The sequence below is a fragment of the Eubalaena glacialis genome, chromosome 4 (genome assembly GCF_028564815.1).
Source record: "Eubalaena glacialis isolate mEubGla1 chromosome 4, mEubGla1.1.hap2.+ XY, whole genome shotgun sequence".
Taxonomy (NCBI): domain Eukaryota; kingdom Metazoa; phylum Chordata; class Mammalia; order Artiodactyla; family Balaenidae; genus Eubalaena; species Eubalaena glacialis.
The window spans coordinates 110,196,288-110,215,804 of NC_083719.1; the positions used below are offsets into that span (position 1 = coordinate 110,196,288).

General features: G+C 54.7%; 1 protein-coding gene across 1 annotated transcript in view; it reads right to left on the reverse strand.

Moving 5' to 3' along the window:
• The window catches only part of ACSL6 (acyl-CoA synthetase long chain family member 6), a 62,411-nt gene that overhangs the window by 31,216 nt on the left and 11,678 nt on the right, over positions 1-19,517 (reverse strand). Inside the window, exons 2-9 of the mRNA XM_061188139.1 lie at positions 12,930-13,150; positions 9,430-9,544; positions 8,671-8,735; positions 8,297-8,398; positions 7,696-7,795; positions 6,933-7,111; positions 5,880-5,912; positions 4,491-4,542 (exon numbers count right to left, since the gene is read on the reverse strand). Of these exons, the coding sequence (XP_061044122.1) occupies positions 4,491-4,542; positions 5,880-5,912; positions 6,933-7,111; positions 7,696-7,795; positions 8,297-8,398; positions 8,671-8,735; positions 9,430-9,544; positions 12,930-13,150 (867 nt within the window). The remainder of the gene's footprint in view (positions 1-4,490; positions 4,543-5,879; positions 5,913-6,932; positions 7,112-7,695; positions 7,796-8,296; positions 8,399-8,670; positions 8,736-9,429; positions 9,545-12,929; positions 13,151-19,517) is intronic.

The following is a 19,517-nucleotide window of genomic DNA, read 5'->3' on the forward strand; positions in this document are numbered from 1 at the left end:
TCATCCCTCCCTCCCAAGCTGGACTCCCGTGTCCCTCACCCCAGCCGCTCTCCTGCCGAGTGCTTCAGCCCCCAGGCTTCCTCTGGAACACCCCACTCTAATAACCCCACCAAGCCAATCCAGCTGCCCATCTTTTCCACTCCCCTCACAATGTGACCCCTGAGGCTCACAGTCTCCAGCCCAGGAGAGGCGCTCCTCACAGAAACTGTCACACGGCGCCCCCTGAGACTCTGGTCCATTCATGAGGCCTCTCACCCTCAGGCCAGGACCCTGACTCCATCTCCACAGAGGAGGTCCCCCATCCTCCTGGCCTCCCAGAATCCTTTCTTCCTCCCTTCTTCTCCCAGGTAGGCATCTCTTCATGGTACTTGGAAGGCTCCTCTCTCCCCCAACCCAAACCAAAGCTTTGCGGGCTTTGCTCCATTGAGCTTCACCTCCCTTTCTCCATCAGTGGCTCTCTCTCAAACTCTGAGAAACACTTTCAGGTATTTCCAGGAAAACAACAAAATCCCCACCCTCCCTCAACCCCACGGCCTCCACCGGCTGCCAGTCTTGCTCTCTGTCATCCCTTCACAGCTAATCATTTTTTTTTTAATAAACTCTCTCTTACAGTATAACATACATATGGAAAAGTGCCCAAAAAAGTATACAGCTCAGCAGAGTTTTTTTCAAAGTGAACTTACCTGGGCAACTAGTACCCAGATCAAGAAACAGAACATCATCAGCATTCCAGGACACCAATATCCTGGAAGGCAACCATGGTCCTGACTTCTAAAACCAGAGAATCCTTTATCGTGTTTTGTAATTTTATATAAAAGAAATCATACAATATTTTGTGCCTTTTTTCTTTCGCTCAGCATTAAGGTATATAATTTTCTATTTGTAGATATACCATTCTATTGCTGAAGGGGCATTTGAGTTGCTTCCAGACTTTGACTTTTCAAATCGCGTTGCTGGGAACATTATGGAGCATGCCTTTTGGTGACAGAGCCAAGCTTCTTGAAAGAATTGTCCACACTTGCTGAGTTGACATCCTTACCTCCCATCCACTCCTCAGTCCACCATAATCAGTTTCTGCTTCCAACCTCCCCTGTCCCAGGAGCACCAGCAGGTGTTTTTGTGGCAGCATCCTATGGGTACAGCTTAGCCATCGACAATGCTGACAGGTTCTATTCTCCTCTAGCCTCTCTGGCTGCTCCTGCTCAGCCTTTATTTGGAACTCCTACCCCCATCATTCCTCTCCTGTCAGGATTCCCAGGCCCTGCAACCAGAGGTCTCTTTTCCTCAGTCGACTCCCTCAAAGAAACATTTTCTTTCTTGCTGCTGGCCCTCTGCACGTGCTGTTCCCTCTGCTGAGAATGCCCTTCCTCCTCTTCTCCTCCAGCTGCCAATCCTTCAAGACTCTGCTTAGATTTGGAATCCTTTCTGTCCCGCTGTCCTGACCTCTTGGTGGCCTAGCACCCCATGCACCCTGGGATGCAGACCCTCGAGGCAGTGAACTGCCTCATGACATGAGCTGTGTGCTCATGAGGGCAGGGCCGTGCCTTGTCCATCCCTGTGTCCTCAGTCTCCAACACTAGGTCTGACGCATAGTGGATGCTCAATAAATGAGCTGAATGAATGAATCTACATAAATTAGAAAAAGAATGCTAAAAACCCATAGACTAAGAAGGATATGTTTTAAAAGACCACTGTAGGGACTTCCCTGGTGGTCCAGTGGTAAAGAATCTGCCTTACAATGCAGGGGACGTGGGTTCAATCCCACATGCCGTGGGGCAACTAAGCCCACGTGCCACAACTACTGAGCTCGCTCGCGCGCCTCAACTAGAGCCCGCGTGCCGCAAACTCCAGAGCCCACGTGCCCTGGAGCCTGCGCGCCACAACTAGAGAAGAGAAAACCTGCACGCCACAACTAAAGAGGAGACTGCGCACCAAAACGAAAGATCCCGCACGCCTCAACTAAGACCCAATGCAGCCAAAAATATATTAAGTAAATAAATAAATAAATAATAAAATAAAAGACCACTGTATTTTCTTCCCTGGGAAGGGAGCGTAGCACATGAATGCATAAAGATACATCTGAACTATCATTCATGGGGCCCAAGTCCCCAAACTGGGCTACGTTATACCCACAAATTATCTTTTATTTGCAGAGGGCAGTTCAATTTCAGTCCAGCTGATGGTTATTCTGAAACGAACAACCAACCACGCATCCACCCATTAGCCATCCCTGAGTACAGACAAACCCCAAGCTCTCACCTCCTCCAGGGCCTTCTTGGCCTGACTAGTGGCTCCAAAGCACTGACTTATTCTGGGAATTTCCACAGATGTTTCCATCACACATCAAGAGAAAAATCTTCCCAGAATGATTCCACCAGAATCATGATTCAAATGTCAGATTCAGATCATATTTTCCATCTTTCCTCATTGAAAGAACGATGTGGCTCTTGACGAAGCTGAGGCCAGGACACTTATCATGGAAGGGAAGCTGTATCCGCAGCTGTGATGTGCTGGACAAGAGGATGGCTACCAGAGGCACAGCACAGGCTTAGGCTAATGCCAAGGAAATCTACATGTGTAGCCAGGCAGGGTAACATCAGGGAAGAGGCCTGCTCACTCCACCAGCTCTGCCCTGGCACCAGCCACACCTCTGGAGTGGGAGGTTTGGGCACCAAATCACAACCTGTTTTCTAGCCTCCCTACATTCTGCTTCCACCATATAGAGCCTGGGCAGGATGGCTCAGCTTCCAATTGTGACTCCATGGTCTGAAAAAGCACTGGACATGAGGCCTGCCCTCTGCAGCTAGGCAACAACACATTTCTGCATCATCAAGTTCTTTTCCAGATACAGGGGCAGCAGCTGTGACTAACTGACTCAGTTAAAAGCCAGGGGGCACTCTTGAACAGCAAGGGTCCAAAGCGAAAGGCCACAGTAGTGACCTGCCCCCAAACCCAGGGTGGAGGGACATGTCACCAAAATTTCACATTGTGAAACTCCTGACAAAAAGCAACATAAACCTGAAGGGCATTTTTGAATTCTGGGCTGGCTCTGGATGTCAGCTCCTGGAGAGCAAAGGCTGTGTTATTTCTCTTCTGACAGGGTTTAGCAGTCAGGTGGAAATAATTCTCAGACCCACTTGAGTTAATGGCAAAAACCCACTTTGATTCAATAACGTCATGTTTATCGTGATCTACCCACAAGGATTATCCTGCCTGCGGGGCTGGTCAAGGATCTGCCAACTGCTTTGGAGGCTCCATCTGTGGAAGGCGTGGGGAGCCCCAGGTCACTGCCCATCAAGATCTATCATCAAGGTAGTCCAGCCCTAGGTCTGGAAAAGAGGCTGGAACCTTCTTGCCCCTTCAGGCCAAGGGCAAGTGACTTCCCGAGTCATAAGATGAGATGGAGAGGCAGCAGTGGGGAGAGCACTGGGCTGTGAAATGGGAGAACAGGGCACAAGCCCTCTGCCTCCAATTGCTGCTGGTGCCCCCTTGGACAGTCCCCACCCCGCCTGCCTCACAGGTCGTGCTGAGGCCCCAGTGACACAGTGATAGGGTGAACGGGCCACTGCAGGCTGCAAAGTACTGTGCCTGTAACCATGGTCCTCAGGTGCGTTCTGCCTCCCCCAGGAAGCCTTCCTTGGCTGTTCGCACTGACACTGATGCACGTGTTCCTCTGTCAGCACTGGGCATGGACCGCGTCATTTCCTCTCCCTGACAGCCTTGCCCACGGCATAGATCATCTGTGCAGATGATCTTGCCCCAGATCATCTGCACTGCCCTTTCACACACTTTCCCACCTCCAACTTGGCACCTTTAACCACCCAGGTAAGAAATTGGGGACAGGGACTTCCCTGGTGGTCCAGCAGTTAAGACTCCGTGCTCCCAATGCAGGGGGCCCAGGCTCTATCCCTGGTCAGGGAACTAGATCCCTCATGCTGCAACTAAAGATCCCCTGTGCTGCAACTAAGATCCGGCACAGTCAAATAAATAAATATTAAAAAAAGAAAGAAAGAAAGAAAGAAACTGGGGACAGTGGTGGCAGGGAGGTTAAGGGACCGGCTCATGGCCCCCCAGCAAGTGGTGGAGGTGGGACTCAAAACCAGGCTCTCAGACACCAAATTCCACACTCCCTCCCCAGTCCCTGACACAAAGTCCAGGCAGGGGCAGGAAAGCAGAGGAGCGAGAGCCCCTCCTCAGAGTAATGACGTGACCCAGCTGCCCAGCCCACCTCTGGCCCCAGCTCCAGGAAGTCTGTAGCACCCACTCTCCCAGACACCCCCAGTCCACACTGTCCATTCACGTCCAGCCGCCCCATGCTGCCTCGCGTTGGCCACTGGGAGCAGCAGGAAGGACCCAGCGTCTGGAGCCAGGCACAGGACAAGGCTCAGCCCATCCCACAGAGGGCGCCGGAGGTGTCTCAGTCACCCTGCCAAAGCTGCCAGGGAAGGGTGCAGGCGGCCCTGGCTGGTGGGCTAGGAGCCTCTGCTTACCTGTCGTGCCGCTTGTGAAACACACAATGGAGAGGTCACTGGGTTTCGGGGGCTGCAGAGGTGAGAAGAGGAGTGTGTTAAAGAGACCCAGTGTGCCCAGCCTGGGCCCCTCCCCAGCCAGCCCCTCTGTGCACACCCCCGTGTGTGCACTGTGTGAGGGTGCCGGCATGTGTCGGCACGTGTGCATGGCCCTGCATGCTGTCATTGGAAAGGTGAGCAGGCAAGTCCCCAGGAAAGAGGAAGAAAAACCAAGGAAACCTAACCGGACATGGACGTCGATCTGTCCCACCAACCTCACACCTGCTCCTGCTGCCTCGCCTACTTGAGTCTGAGCTGAATTCTAATGGGATTGGGTTGCAGTGGCCATACCTAGGCCTCTATCAAAGATCTCACCGTTCTAGGGAATGTGACCCACTTCCTCCTTCCTTCCCACTTTCTCCCGTGTCTGGGTTTAGGCTTGGGAACAGAAAATGTAACCCAAGAACTGAGCTGCCCACTCTGTCACTAAGATTGCTCTGCATCAGGCCCTTGCCCTGGCACTGTGCACATAGTCCTGGGGTCACCAGGAGGAGCCCACCATGACCACTTGCATGTAGAGGATGGCTTCCCGGAGGAGGTGACATGAGTTGAGACTGAAGGACAAGCAAGAGCTCTCCAGATGAAGTGACGGTGGGCATTCTGGGAGAGGAACCAGCCTGGGCACTGTCAGAGGCACAAGAGGCGGCATGCTGCGGGGCCAGAGAGCAGCTCTCTAAGGCTGTGTGTGGAGGTGGGGACACACCAGGGGCTACTCACGGCGAAGGGCCCTGGGAAGCAGGGATTGACCTGCTAAGGCCTGTGTGTGAGAAAGCTCACAGGCTGGTGAAGGGAGCGGGAAGAGCTGAGCTGCAGAGGGAGCTGGAGGCGAGAGGCCTGGTTAGAAAGCTCACAGCCCCTACAAGGCCCTCCCAGGGGCTGTGACCTTCCCTGGTGACTCGAGCCCAGGGAGGATCACTCGGGGACAACACACAGAAAAGTTCAGAGAGCAAAGATGCACAAAGACAGCGGACGCCACAAGGGGTCCACTTCCGAGTCTGTTGCTGCTCCTGTCCATCCCATCCTCCGGAGAGATTGCTACATCGAAAGGGAAGACATAAGACCTCCCAAAGAAAAAGTTACTGGAGACCCAAGGGTGTCCAGGATTGGCTGCCCTTTTTTCTCCCTCCCAAATGTCTGACTCCTGTTCCAGGTTGTCCTGGGTGCCCCAAGGGGACATTTCCTGAGTTGCTTATTAACACGGGGCTGCTACTCTGGCCCCTCTACCGAGCCTTGTGCACAGCGAGGGAGTCTGTGAGGACGTGCCCTGGACACCGCAGTGCTCAGTCAAAACCTGCTGGCAGATGAGCTTACCACAGGAACGTGGTGATTCCGCTGACCACAGTCCTGGAAGAGGAAAACAGTTTTTAAATGCTCGAAAGTTCTAATCAATCAAAATAAACTCAGCACAGTATGCCTCGTTTCCGCGCCAAGCCCAGAGTCCCAGACTCCCTGCCCAGACGTGGCCCGCGCAGAGACACCACCTCAGCGGTCTCTCCTCAGATACACATCCAGGCCTTGGCCACCCACACATCACAGACAGCGGCCTGGGGCCTAGGAAGAGGCTAAGCACTGTGCACATGCACAAGGGGGAGACAGCCTGAGGGGCCCACGGCACGTCTAGACGCATGCTCAAGACACAGTGGCTAGGTGGCCTGGGCTTGCAACTAAGTGGTCAGGGCTGGAGGGGCAGATGGGGGCTGCCAGCTTAGGTGTGGCCCCTAAAGCCATGGAGGGGCACAGGCCCTCCATGCCTTTGTGGGTACATTTAAGAGCAGACAGGGAGACAGGAGGAGAAATGGAGGGCCCACAGGCCTAGATCCAGGAAGGCACAGTGGGGGTCAGCTGCTACTGAGCAAAAGGCCTGAGGCCCCAGAGGATGTCCTGGGTCACTCCAGCAGGCCATAAGCTGCCACCAGCCTAATGTCTCTGGGGAGGCCATGCAAAGGAAAATTGGTTCTGCTGGCTGCTGGGGGTCTGGGACACAACTGCAAGAACCTCTCCAAGACTTCTGGACCTCAAGTTTACTACAGTCCTCAGGCTCAGACAGGCTGGCTGTTAGCTGGAAATGAGGAGGTTCCGGAGGCTGTGGGGGTAGCTCTGGGGCAGGCTGGCACCACCATCTACCTGTTGGTGCCCGTGTCACTAACTGTGCCAAATACCTGAGCCCATCTCGAAGAGGATGCCTGTGGGTACCAACCCCACTACCCACCACCAGCCCTTGTGAAGCCTGCCCTCTTTGAACCCTGACACACCCTGATGGCCCAAGACATCCATCCTAGGGCATAAGACGGGCAGATAACCGGCAGCTCTGGCTCAGTGGCCAACCAGCTGTGGCCAGGAAACAGCCCAGAAGAAGACCCTCACCTCCACAGCCTGCATGGACTTAATGACCACCCCGCAGTCTTGCCCTCTGTCTTTCAAAGCTTCCTCGAATGGTTCCATGAGGATGATCAGTTTGAGCCCTGGTGTCTCCGTCCTCTCCACGTGCTCCAGCAGAACCACGGCTTTCTGAGGTTTATCCACGATCACAGTGCTGATGTCGGCTGCAGGGACCACCAAGGAGAGTCAGGCTGTGCGGGCACAGGCTGTGACTGTGGGCAGCACATGCCAGGCAGTGGAACCATGGGCTGTGTGTGCCACATGATAAGCTTGTGTGTAAATAAATATGTACGACAGGCCATGTGGGACATGTATTGTGTCCAGAGGAAAGTGCACAGAGCCTGGATGGAGCCAAGGGCAGAAGACCAGGGAATCTCCCGGGGTAGGTTCCAAGCATTCCTTTTCTTCAGGCTCAGCCCCCATCATCCCTGGTCTGCTTGAGATATTTACCACCCCCCAGCATCTTCCTCAAGCTGAAGTGAACTCAGAGGGTTGGCAGCCTACGTGGAGGCTGGTACAGAGGCTCCTTCTTGGCAGCCCTACCCTGTGGAAGGAGCCTTTGGGTGAAGTCCAACTGGGGACAGCTGGACTCAGGAAGCCAACTCAAGGGCCAAAGTGGAAGCCCCCAGCGTTCTCTGAGAGCGGAAGCAAAGTACCTATTAGTGTCAAACAATCAGCATAAGCTGAAAAGGGCTGGGAGGAGGAGGTGAGGCTGGCTGCCAGGGGCAGGAGGGGGCAGTGGGCTCACCTGTGTCGATGATGTAGCGGATTGCCCCCGGGCCCAGGGTGTCATAGAGCGGGACCACCACCATAGAGTATGTGTAGCAGGCAAGCTCCACGATGATCCACTGTGGAGACACACAGGTTGGGGGGAAGGGGGAGCACAGAGCAGACAGCAGGGCTGCACTGCCCTCAGGCCTTAGGCACGGGGCTCCCTGATCGGGGTCCTGTGCCGAGAGCACTCCGCACAAGGCAAGGGATCCATAAAGCTGACCCGTTGAGCCTGCTCCCCCACGGTCTTCTAGACCTGTTTGCCCCAGGGAATTACGGGACTCCAAATAACCCCAGGCCCACCTCCGGGGTTTGCATGGCCTTCTTCCCCAGGTCCTTCTTCCCCCATGGCTCAGGGAGCCACTGTTTGGACAGCTAGGTAGGGTGTAGATGGAACTTGGCTGGAATGTCCATCCCTGATGAGGGACAGAGCCAAGGGAGTGGGGGATGGCATGGACCAAGGATCTCCAGTTTTCCTCTTGTCCCAGGCCCTACAGACAGCGGGAGCAGGGCTGTTCTACGGTACCCAAGCTTGTGTTCCACTGATGCCTCTAAAACCAGTTAAGGCAGGTGCTCACCTCTGGTCGATTTTGTGCAAAAACGCCGATAAACTGATCTGTACATGGTTTACAATTGTGCTGGAGAAGTCCAGACCCTAGAAATTCAGCCCTGTCGGCCACCTGCACACAAACATGGGGCAGTGATGGGAAAGCAAGGACTCTTCAGCAGGGAAGGGAGATCCCCAGGTGGGATTTCTATGGTCTGAGGGAGCTCCCCAACTCCCTACCCAGTGATGCTGGAAGTCCTGAGAGGTTGCTGCCAGGAGTTTGGCAGACAGTCCAGGCAAGGAAAAAAAATGACTCTCTGAGAGCCTCCGGGATGCCCACAAGCCCCCCCCCAAGTGCCAGGTCTGTGTGGGTAGACAGGGTGGGGCCTGTCTTCTATTACTCACCTCCTGGTAGGACAGCCACTGATAAGGCTGCTTGGGATTCCTGAAGCCAAGACAGGGTCCATTCCCTACACAGAGATAAGCAGGCCTTGTGCCAGGGAGGAGGGCAGGGTGTGGGAGCCACTGAACCTGCCCATCAGACACCTGGATGAATATCCCATCCTGGGAGGCGGTCCATGGGCCAAGTGAACTGCTCCCCAGCTGCCTGTCTAACCTGCTGAAGTCCAAGAAGGCCTAAAGTACACAAGCATGGCATCTCCCCAGGGAGATCAGGAAGGCCCAGGAATGGGAACTGACACAGCACTAGTTTCCACAATGACCTGTGTGATGCAGCCCCAAGAGGACATGGAGACCTGGGGGCCACTGGGCAGAGGTGGCATTTTGCCTCTCTGTGACAACTCCCTTCACCCCACGCCATGGGTCACCCAGACATCTCGGAGGCTCAGGTTCAGAACCATGCCAGCTAGTAGCCTGCGAGTTCAAGGCTCACGAGGGGCTGCCAATAGGAGATATAGAATATGAGCAAAGAGACAGCTTAAGGTCAGCAGTTCTCAGGGCTGTAATAAAGCTGAGGTCAGCCCTTTGGCCTCATAATGCAGCTACTCGTCTGACTGGGTGGCAGGAGGGCCAAGAATGGCTTCTCTCCTCTGGACCTGGGCGTGACTCACCTGCCATACCCCTGGAACCATGCTTGCTCACCCACACCCTTGCACCTGCTCAACCCCTGCCACAGCCCTTCCACACCCCCATGGCCCCTCTCACCTGAGATGCTAAGTCCGCGGCGGAACACCTCGTACATGGTCCTGGCATCGTCATAGTAGTGGGTGAGCAGTTGAGGGCCATCCCCTATCACGGATCGCCGGGCCCCACCACTGTCCTATGAGCCAAGCACAGGCCAGAGAAGCTGGCTGATGCAGGCAGGCAGGGGTATCAGGAGAGGGCACCAGCATGCACCAGGCTGTACATGGCTTGGATACACACCCGGGCCACATAGTTGGAGCTGGGACACACTCTGTGTGCACTCACACACATGGCCTACACACACCTGGGCTGTACACACACAAACTCTACACACATTCATGTACACGTGGCTTGTACACACTGGACCTGTATGCATCCACACTCAAACACAGGTGGCTCATGCCCAGGGGCCCAGTACACTGGTCTCCCACACACATGCACACACACAGCACCCACACACCAGGCAGCATACACTAAATGCCCAGAATCTTCAGTTACTGTTCATACACACCCGTGGTTCACTCATACAGCAGAATGGGGAGTATTGGCTAGAGTCAGGCTGCCCCTTGCATCAGGACCAACCTGCCAAGGTGTTGCTGCTATGCACGTAGGTTAAGAATCATTTGGGAGCCGTCTTTAGCTAAGAAGGCTGCCATCCATCATTCACATAACAGTGTGATGAGTTTGAGGACTGGCTGGGAAAAGAGGCCTAGAAGGCGGTGGAGGGAATGGCATAGTAGATGCCCAGGCCCTCGGTGGTATGGATCCAGAGTGGGACTGTAGCAAACACCATCTGTGCTGGGGGCGGGGGAAAGGAGCTGGGCTTCTCCTGTCTCTTTCCCTTCCACATGCCACCCCTCCTCAGGCTCCCGAAACCCAGAACTCTCCAGTATCACGGCTCCACCTCTTCTCTGAGCACTATTTGGGCTGCACTGGGCTGGCCCATGGTCCGCTACCTCTTGGAACATCAGGTCTGAGGAAAAATGTGACAGCCACAGAGCCAACAGCCAAACTCAAAACCACAGGCAGCACTCAGCTGTTCTGCAGTGGAAAGTTCTGTTTGGTCAGTGCTTCCTGAGCACCAGGCCCATGCAGGACCTGTGTGGGAATCTGGGGACAGATACACTCAGACCTGGTTAGCACTCAGGGGGACAGAAATGAGACAGCAAGAGACTGTGTGCCAGGGACAGAAGGGGCTCAGTGGGCAGGTATGTCAGAGAGTGGCTGCTGAGCTGGGTTTTGAAGGATACAAAGAGGGGGCTTCCCTGATGGCGCAGTGGTTAAGAATCCGCCTGCCAATGCAGGGGACACGGGTTCGAGCCCTGGGCCAGGAAGATCCCACATGCCGCCGAGCAACTAAGCCTGTGCGCCACAACTACTGAGCCTGCACTCTAGAGCCCGCAAGCCACAACTACTGAGCCTGTGCACCACAACTACTGAAGCCCGCGCGCCTAGAGCCTGTGCTCTGCAACAAGAGCAGCCACCGCAATGAGAAGCCCGCGCACTGCAACGAAGAGTGGCCCCCGCTTGCCGCAACTAGAGAAAGCCCCCGCGCAGCAACAAAGACCCAACACAGCCAAAATAAATAAATTAATTAAATAAAGAAAGAAATAGAAAAAAAATTTTTTAAAAAACAAAAGGGTTTACTGGGAAGAATGAGGAACAAGGAATGGCGGTTTCACCAGAGGCAACAGGGAGTGCAAACACATGGGGCAGGAGGCACCTGGGAGACTGTAGGCAATTCATGCCACTCCAAGTGGTAAATGGAGGAGGCCAGAGAGGCTGCATATCAAGGTGAGGAGTCTGAGCTTTAGGTTGAGGACAACGGGGAGCAGGGAAGGATTTTAAGCCAGGGTGAATGACATGATATGAATTGTTTCCTACCGTGTAGCACACAGAGTAAATGCTACCAGGCCCTCTATGATCTGGGCCCCTCTTACCTCTCTCATCTCATTTCCTCCTTCACTACAGTCACTCCAGATTCCTACACTCCTGGGGGATGAAGCAAGGGAGGGCTCCATCCTCCCCAGGAAGGGAGGCCTTAGCTGTGTCCATGCCCTGTCCTCCCAGCCAGACCCGTGAGGCGACTCACTCTGTGGCGCTCAACCTGACCCCATCCAGACCACTGTCACCTCCAGCCCAGAAGCCCCCATTGCCTCCTCATGCCTGCCCCTGCCAAAGCCACAGCAAAAACTGGCCCTGTCTCTCCTACTACTGAAAGCCTCAAATAAATCCAGGCTGTCCATCCCCAAGGGTCCCTGCCCAGTTAATGGGGCTTTGTCCTTCCTGGCCTCTCCAGATGAGTTGTAACTGTAAGCTTACCAAAAATGATACATCTTAGTGCTTTCTCTGCATCATCTCACCAAATCCTTACCATAACTTTAAGAAGCAGATACTCTTTTTATTGCCCACTTGACACATGAGGAAACTGAGGCTCAGAGAGCTAAGAAACTGCCGAGGACCATCATGCTAGTAAGAGGCACGGCCAGCCTGCAAACCCACGGCTGCTGGTAACCACAGGCTACTGACGCATCCGCAGCCCCTCTCCACCTCCCAGCCACACTATATGAATCGCCATTTCCCAAAGCCACCAGGTGTGTTATCACACACTCTCACCTCTGCACACATCATTCCCTCTGCTGGAAAAATGCCCTAAAGATCCCAGCCCTATCTCGACCTGAGCCCTCTCCTACCAGGCCAAACTCTGTCATGCTTTTGATCGGTACCTGCACAACATACCATCGAGAGCAAAAGCAAGGTGCTGCACAGTGTATGTGGTATGCTATCATTTTAAAAGGTGGGCAGACATCTATACATTTGCTTGTGGACAACTGCTAACACAGTTCTCAGGGGAAGAGAACTTAGAGGCAAGGTGAAGAAGGTGGAAGCTTTTCAGTCTATGTCCTTTGGTTGCTTTTGAACTGTGTGACTATACTATCTATTCAAAATAAATAGAATTAAAGTTTTTTTAAAAGGCAAAATAAACTCCATAAACTTAAGAAAGAAATCTGACTGGTCCTTCTAGACAGAGCCTGGAACACCCTTGTCCAGGCTGGGCCACCATCCCTTCTTCCCTCAGTGGCTCTACCTGTGAGTCCGTGTGCTCTGGGAGGGCAGGGCCCTGGGTGGGCTCAGCTCTGGGTCCCAGCTCCAGACCAGGGTTGGGCACAGGGAGAATCTGGGAGGGAATTTACCTGGCAGCCCCTTGAGCACATGCTTAGACCGCCTACTGAGGCAACTGTAGGCCAAGGCACCCTACCCAAGAAGCAGGCAAACCAGAGGCCCGGGGCAAAGCCAAGGTCAGTCTCTGCCCAGGCTTCAGTTACTGGGAGAGGCAGAAGGAGCATCTAGTAGGAGAGCCTGCCCAGGGCCACTTCTGGGCTTTCTGGCTGGCTGCCGGGAGAAAGGGAGATTCTCTGGGCCATTTGAGGTCAAATAAGCCACAAGTTTGGCTTCTTCCTTCAAGATGCCTGTCCCCCACCTACTACTTCCCACAGCCCAACTGCTCACACCCTGCTCACCTCCACCTCCTCTGACTGCATCAGGAGATTGCACGGCGGTTGCAAGGCCTTTGGCCGGTGAGTGAACCAGTAGGCGAGGATGGCAGCCAGCGCACCCATACTCACGAGGGTGGTGGCTGAGAGGCTGCGGAAAAACTGGCCCAAGTCGCCCAGCTCGGGCAGCCGCAGCATCCTCAGGATCTCCTGAGTCTGCATCTTCTCCAGAAGCGAGAGGATGTACTCTGCAGGAAACAAGAGGCAGGTGAAGGAGGAGCCCTGACAGGAGGCAAGGGAGCAGTCCTGGGCCTCTCCTCCCACTTGTCTTGCGTCACAGGCAACACACTGATCTTGGCCAGGCCTCGAGCGAGTTAGGGTATACAGCCTCCTGGTGCAACACAGTGTATCCTGAAAGCTGGGCGCCTGGAAGGGCCTTTCCCGGTGACAGGCCAGAGAGCCCTTAGCAGTCATACCTGACAGTCAGACATCCGGCCCAGTTTTCCTGAGAAACATACACTCAGGCCCTGGGCCCTGCCTGACACGTACTTCCACATCTTTGAGGAGTAGAGCATGCTCTGACAGCTCTGGAGTTAACACCTCCTGAGCCTTAGGGCCCGGGTGTACTGCCTCTCCTGTGTGGTCACAGCATTTTGCTTATCCTTGCTCCTGCGACGTGGACTGGACAGAGGGGCGGCAGGTGTGCCTAGCACAGTGCCCAGAACGACTGGGGGTGAAGGGATGCAAACTCCTTCCACTCCACCTCAAAGCTGCCAGCACCAGGCTCTCACCCTAAGGGACCCAGAGAAAGCAAGGTGGCAGAGCCCACAGACCAGCCCTGACAGACACTTCCTGCCCTCAAGATCTGAGGACAATGACCTACCTGACAAGGGTCCAGGGGATGACACACAGCAGAGTCCCCTTAGGCCCACATCCTGGCCCACCATGGGGTCTCCTTGAAGAAAAGTTGTAGCCAAAGGCCTGCCAGTGCCAGAGGTGATGCTGGGGCCATCTTTCTGAGGAATAGCAGAGTTCCCAAGAGCAGCCAGGGAGAGGTCCGGGCACTGCTCTCTGACCCCAGACTGCACTGCAGCTCTGCACCACCACAGACCAAGACCCAAGAAGAAGAGCTGGTCCCACCATTAACTAGGCCTGTGCCGTCCTCCCTGGGATCCCATCTGCTAATGTCCAGAGGAAAAAGGAGGTGCCAGAGGGGAGCAGGAGTTAAGCTGGTGGGAAGGGAAAGGAATGAAGGCTCGGAGAGAAAGGGCTCAGCAAAGTGCTGTGTGCACTCCTAGGGGTAACGAGAATCCCTCGTGACATTGCATATGGTGGTCTGGGTGCCACGCTCACCCACTGCAGTCCAAGTGGACACAGTGGGCCTACAGGGGCACATGGAGGATGCCCTGAGGTGGGCAGGGGGAGCTTTTCTGTGAGAAGCACTGGTGACTGAATTTGGTTCAAAGAGGGAAGTCTCCAAGTGCTACCATGTCCTCCTGTTAGCTGCTAAGAACAGACATATGGCCAGCTGGGCTCAGGGGTCTGCACTTCGCCCAGGACTGAGGAAGGTAGCCAGGGAGGGCCCGTTGGATACTTTATCCCCACTGGGGCCTTCTTGGTGTTACTGTCCACCTGAAGGGCCTAAAGCTGGAAGTGCTGTACGACACCTATAGGTCTGCCAGCGCAATGAGGATTGTGTGGGCTCCAGGCTGACAGTCACTGGCCTTCCACCCCCCACCTTTGGGTGCATGGCTGTTGTTTCCCTTCTTGGGAAAGAATGAGAAACCCAACAACAGCTACTCTGCAGCCACGGGATATGAGCCAAACAGCAATCGCTTGACCCCTAAGAGAAGAGAGATCTGCTGAACTCCCAATAAGTGGCATTTGTGCTGAACTGTAACATCACCACACCAAAAATAAGGTCAATGCTGTGCAAAGCCATTGTAGAGAAAGCAGGCAAAGCTCCAGAGTTCAAGTCCCTTCTCCTTCACTTGTGAGCTATGCTAGGTTGAGCATACCCCACTTCTTTAGACCTCTTCTTCCCCATCTTTAAAATGGGGACATTATCACTCAGGCATGTAAAGCTCCTCATGCTGGATCTGGCATAGCTGGAGGCACGCTGGGACTAAAGAGATGGCTAGAGGTATGCTTGTCAGACCAAGGAGGCTGCTCAGCCCAGGCAGGAATAACCACTGGACAGAGGTGGCCGAACCCAGGTAGTATGGACCCACAGGAGTTTATGCTCTACGGATGGCATGACAGGCTGTCTGAGTCCGGGGAACGCTCATCAACCACCTACAGGCTCTGGGTGAGAGAAGTGAGCCCCCAGCCAGCCAGAGCATTCTCACTGAGTCCCTGAGCCGGAAATCCAGTCTTACCAGCAGCCTTCTTGAACTGGATCAGTTTTGAGGCCATCCCACAGGAACAAACCGCTCCTGGCATACTGGTCAAATTAAGGTTCTGCATCAGCAGAGAGCAGGCTATGGACCGCAGTGAATTCACCAAGGAAAACTGCTCTGGGGAGGACCCTTGGCAGGAGGCCAGCTGGCTTTCCTGGGAGATTTACTTCCTTAAGCTGCAAATGGCAGACTAAGTCACAGCCAGGAGCATCAGATAAATGACTCACTACATAGTGGAAAATCTAGATATGCCCACCAGCTCCTGGTGTGAGCTCTGAGAGCTGAATGAGGTTTCCTCTAATGGACTGAACTGACTCCATGGGCTAGGAAGCCAAGGCCCAAGAAGTCCCGGCTCAGCTCTGAGGCTCAAGTATGTGGTCCCAAAAGTTTTAGAGAAAACCCCGGAAGGATGCCTTACTACCACCAGTCCCTGGCCCTTGGCAGTTGCTCACAGGCCCTAAGCTACAGCCAAAAGTGGGCACTGGTTGCAATGCTGGGGTTGTCACAGAGCACAGACAAGAATGGCCATGCCATCCACCCACCCACCCATCCACCTACCCATTCACCTAGCAGACCCTCATATGGCCTCTGCTCTGAGCTAGCTCAGTGCTGGGCACTGGGACAAGCCAGATGTGGGCCTGCCCACAATCTTAAAGGGGAAATACATGAGGCAGTGGGCAGTGCCGTGAGTGCAGTTTGGGCTGTGATCAGGCATGGGGAACCAGAGAAGATGCCCAACTCAGGTACAGAGAGTCAGGGCAGGCTTCTGGCAGGAAGTGGTATTGACGCTGAGACTCAAGGAGAAAGAGTAAAGGGTGTCCCAAGCAGAGGGAAGCAAATATGCAAAGGCTGGAGCTGAGGGAGACCATGGAGCACTTAGCAAACTAAATATTCTCTCAGGAAATAAAGTCTTGAGCCCATGAAATCGTGTACAAGGGTCAGTGCCACAAGTCTGAGGCTGGTTTCCCAGATGTGCAGAGCTTTCGGCCATCACCAAAGTATCACAGTTTCCAAGAGAGGGGAGAAGAGAATTTGCCTAAACTTCCTGAATTGCTAGTATGTGGGAGCCCATGCCTACACACTGCACTGCTCAATCCTCATGACAGCTCCATGTACTCATTATAAGGTGAGGACATAGAGACTCCACTGAAGAAGTTACCTGCTATTCACAGGGGCACAGTGAGCGAGCAGGGGAGCCAGGACTCGAGCCTCAGACGACTATGGCCTCTCAAACCACTGCCTTGTGTTGCATCGCAACCCTAACCCTTGCCTATACTGGACCATCCATACCCAAACCCATGCTCTCCTCTGCAGTAGTGCTGAACCCACAGAAAACCACCTTCAGGCCTGCTCAGAAGAGCCCAGGCAGGTTGCAGGGGGTAGGGGCCACCAGAGCCCGTAAGCAGGGATCAGCCATTCAGGCCAGTCACTTGCTCTTCAGCACGCACACACCACAGGTGGGCTCCCTCCTGGCCTCACATTATGAACTTGCCATCTTCCCATGGCTGGGTTCTCTTCCAGGAAGCCCACTCGCCTAGGACGCTGGAGGGTGGCGGGAAAAGGGCTTGGCCACCCACTCCTCCTCAGGCTTCTATTTAGGTGCCCACCCCTAAGGAGGCGTCTGAAGTGACTGCAGCTCCTCTAGTCCTAAGGCTGAGCTTGTGCCCCTTCCTGGCTGGGCAGCAACCAGAGGGTGTCATTCTTACAGGCTTGCCAACCTCAGACAGTCACGGGTGCTTGCACATACCGTGAGATGCCCTTCAGACCGCCGGGAGCCACTGGAGTGGAGAGCTGCAAATTCAGGTCCTCTGAGGACATGGACCTCAGAGCCAGCCTGTGCCACCAGGCCTCTGGCTTGGGGCGGAGCAGAGCCTGGGCCTGGGAGTCTGGTCTTATCTCATTATTTCACAGGGCCTTGGCCTCTTCTGACCTCCTCTCTTTCTCTGTCCCTGGGGTCCCAGCCATGGCTGCCTCCTTCCATGCCCCCAGGAGGCTCTCTTGGTTGCAGCAGCATGGGGCACGGGGGGGCAGGGGGGAGGGGGACAGCACCCAAAGGAATCAGTGGTGCTGGTGTTGCCAAGGGAGCGGCTGTGAGTGTTTGTAAATATTCACCTGGCAGTGGGACCCAGCCCTCAGCATCAACTAGCCTCCTCTCCTCTAGCACATCCTATGCCTTCTCCTTGGGCATAGACCAGTTCAGAATACCAAGTGGTGGCACAGGCTGGGGGGAGTGGGACTTCCCCACCTTGCCCTGTCTTCTGCTGATTCAGGGCACATGGAAGGTGGGTAGTGAGAGGCATAGTTGTCAAAACCCAGGAAGGGAGAGAATGGGAGGAAGGGGGCCCTGGTCAGAAGTATTTTGACTTCAAGGGGGCAGAAGCAGAGCCCCAGGGCACATTTCCAGTGGAGATGGCCCTGAGACCCATGGCTCCACTCCAAGAGCCCTCTGCTGGTCCAGCTTCCTGACTCTAGACCTTCACGATCTAGCAAGATGGTTCTATCAGGACTACTTCCTAAACACCTTCCAAACCTGACCACTCCTCTCCACCCCCCTGGCCTGGCCTGGTCCAGCCACCATCAAGTGCTGTCCAGACTCCCACACCAGTCTCCTCACAGGTCTCCTTGCTCTAATCAGTGTTTACACTGATACCAAAGTTAAATTCCTGATACACAGACATAACCATATCATGCCGCTGCTCAAAAACCTTACCTGGCTCCCTCCTACCTTAGGACAAAAATTCAAACTCATCATGCTGGCACTGAGACCCTCCATGATCCTCAGATTCTTTCCTCCCCTTAGAATCACACCAGCTTCGCTCTGTATCAGCCTGGAGGCAGGTGGGGGTCCTTGCAATGGGGTTCTGGGTCTATGCAAACTTCTGAGGGCTTCAGAAACAGGAAGCACAAGGCAAGCCAGCAGATCATTAAAGAACCTCCTTAACTCCCAATGAAGAGCTCTGAAATGAAATCATAACCTCCCAGGGGCCAGGGGCCCCAGCAAACAAGCCAGGGAAAGGGCCCAAAGGGGAGTTCTGGTGCTGGACTGACCTGGGTCCAAATCCTGACTCATACTCTTGACAGCTGTATGACCTTGGACAAGTCACTTTACCCCTCTGGCCTCATCTCAAAAATCTCATGGACAGAGAATAAGGTACCAGGCATGCAGTAAGGGAGACATTCAGTAAATAGAAGTTAGCTGAAGCAGTTACTCTGTCTCTGCCAGCCAAAAGGGCTCAAAGACAACTTGCAAAATTACATGCATTCACACCCTACCTTTCCAGCAGGCTCCTGGCACTGGGGAGGCAGCTGAGCTGGTCCCACTAGTACCAGCCTCCCTTTATAAAGGATGTGTGGGGCTTAGGGATAGAGCTTACCACATCTTGATCAAAGCTCAAAAGTGGCGAAGGCCCTGCCCCAAGTCTGCCCTCCTGGGGACAGCCGATGGCAACGAATGCCTGCTCTGAGAAGCCGGCTGGTGGTAGAGGCTCTAGCAGTGGTGGCAGAGGCTCCCTGGCAGCTGTGGCAGCAGGTCTGGCAGGGACCCGGGCACAGAACAGCTCTATGGGGAGCCACTGGCCCCTCCAGGCCCCTCGCTGCCCCTCCCCTGCATCTGCACATGGGGCAGTGCTGGCTCAGATCAGCTCAGAGGCAAACAACCCAGCCTTAACCCCAACTCTGCCAGGTTGCAAGAGCCTCAGTTCACACCCCTCTGCTTCTCCCCACCCCTACCCTGTCTTCAGTCCTGGAGAGGAGTTCGTCAGAAGGGTTGCTTAAGGACAAAGTCTTCTTACACATCTATCTGTGGCAGTGATTAAGGGCCAGGCCCTCAACCGTGGGCTGGGGACCTGCAGGCCGCACGAGCGGTAGGGGTGGTGGGAATGGTGGAAGTGGGCGTGGAGAGGCCAGATCCCCGGTGCCGAGGGCGGCCTGCACCGGGCAGCCTGCACCATTGCCCAGGAATCTCCTCCAGCACCTTCCAGGGGCTGCCTCCACCCCCACCCCACAAGGTCACAACCAGTCTACTCGGGGAGAAGAAGGAGATTAGGCACAGTCCCAGATAAAACATCTGCTCAGAGATGCTCTGGGCAGTGGGGACACTCCATACCAAGCACCAGGGTCAGCAGGTAGAAGATAATGGCTAAGCTCCCCCACAAGACCCCAGGGCAGCACACCAGCCCCTCCTTAAAGCCTGCCCTGAGAGACGCTTTCCTGGCTT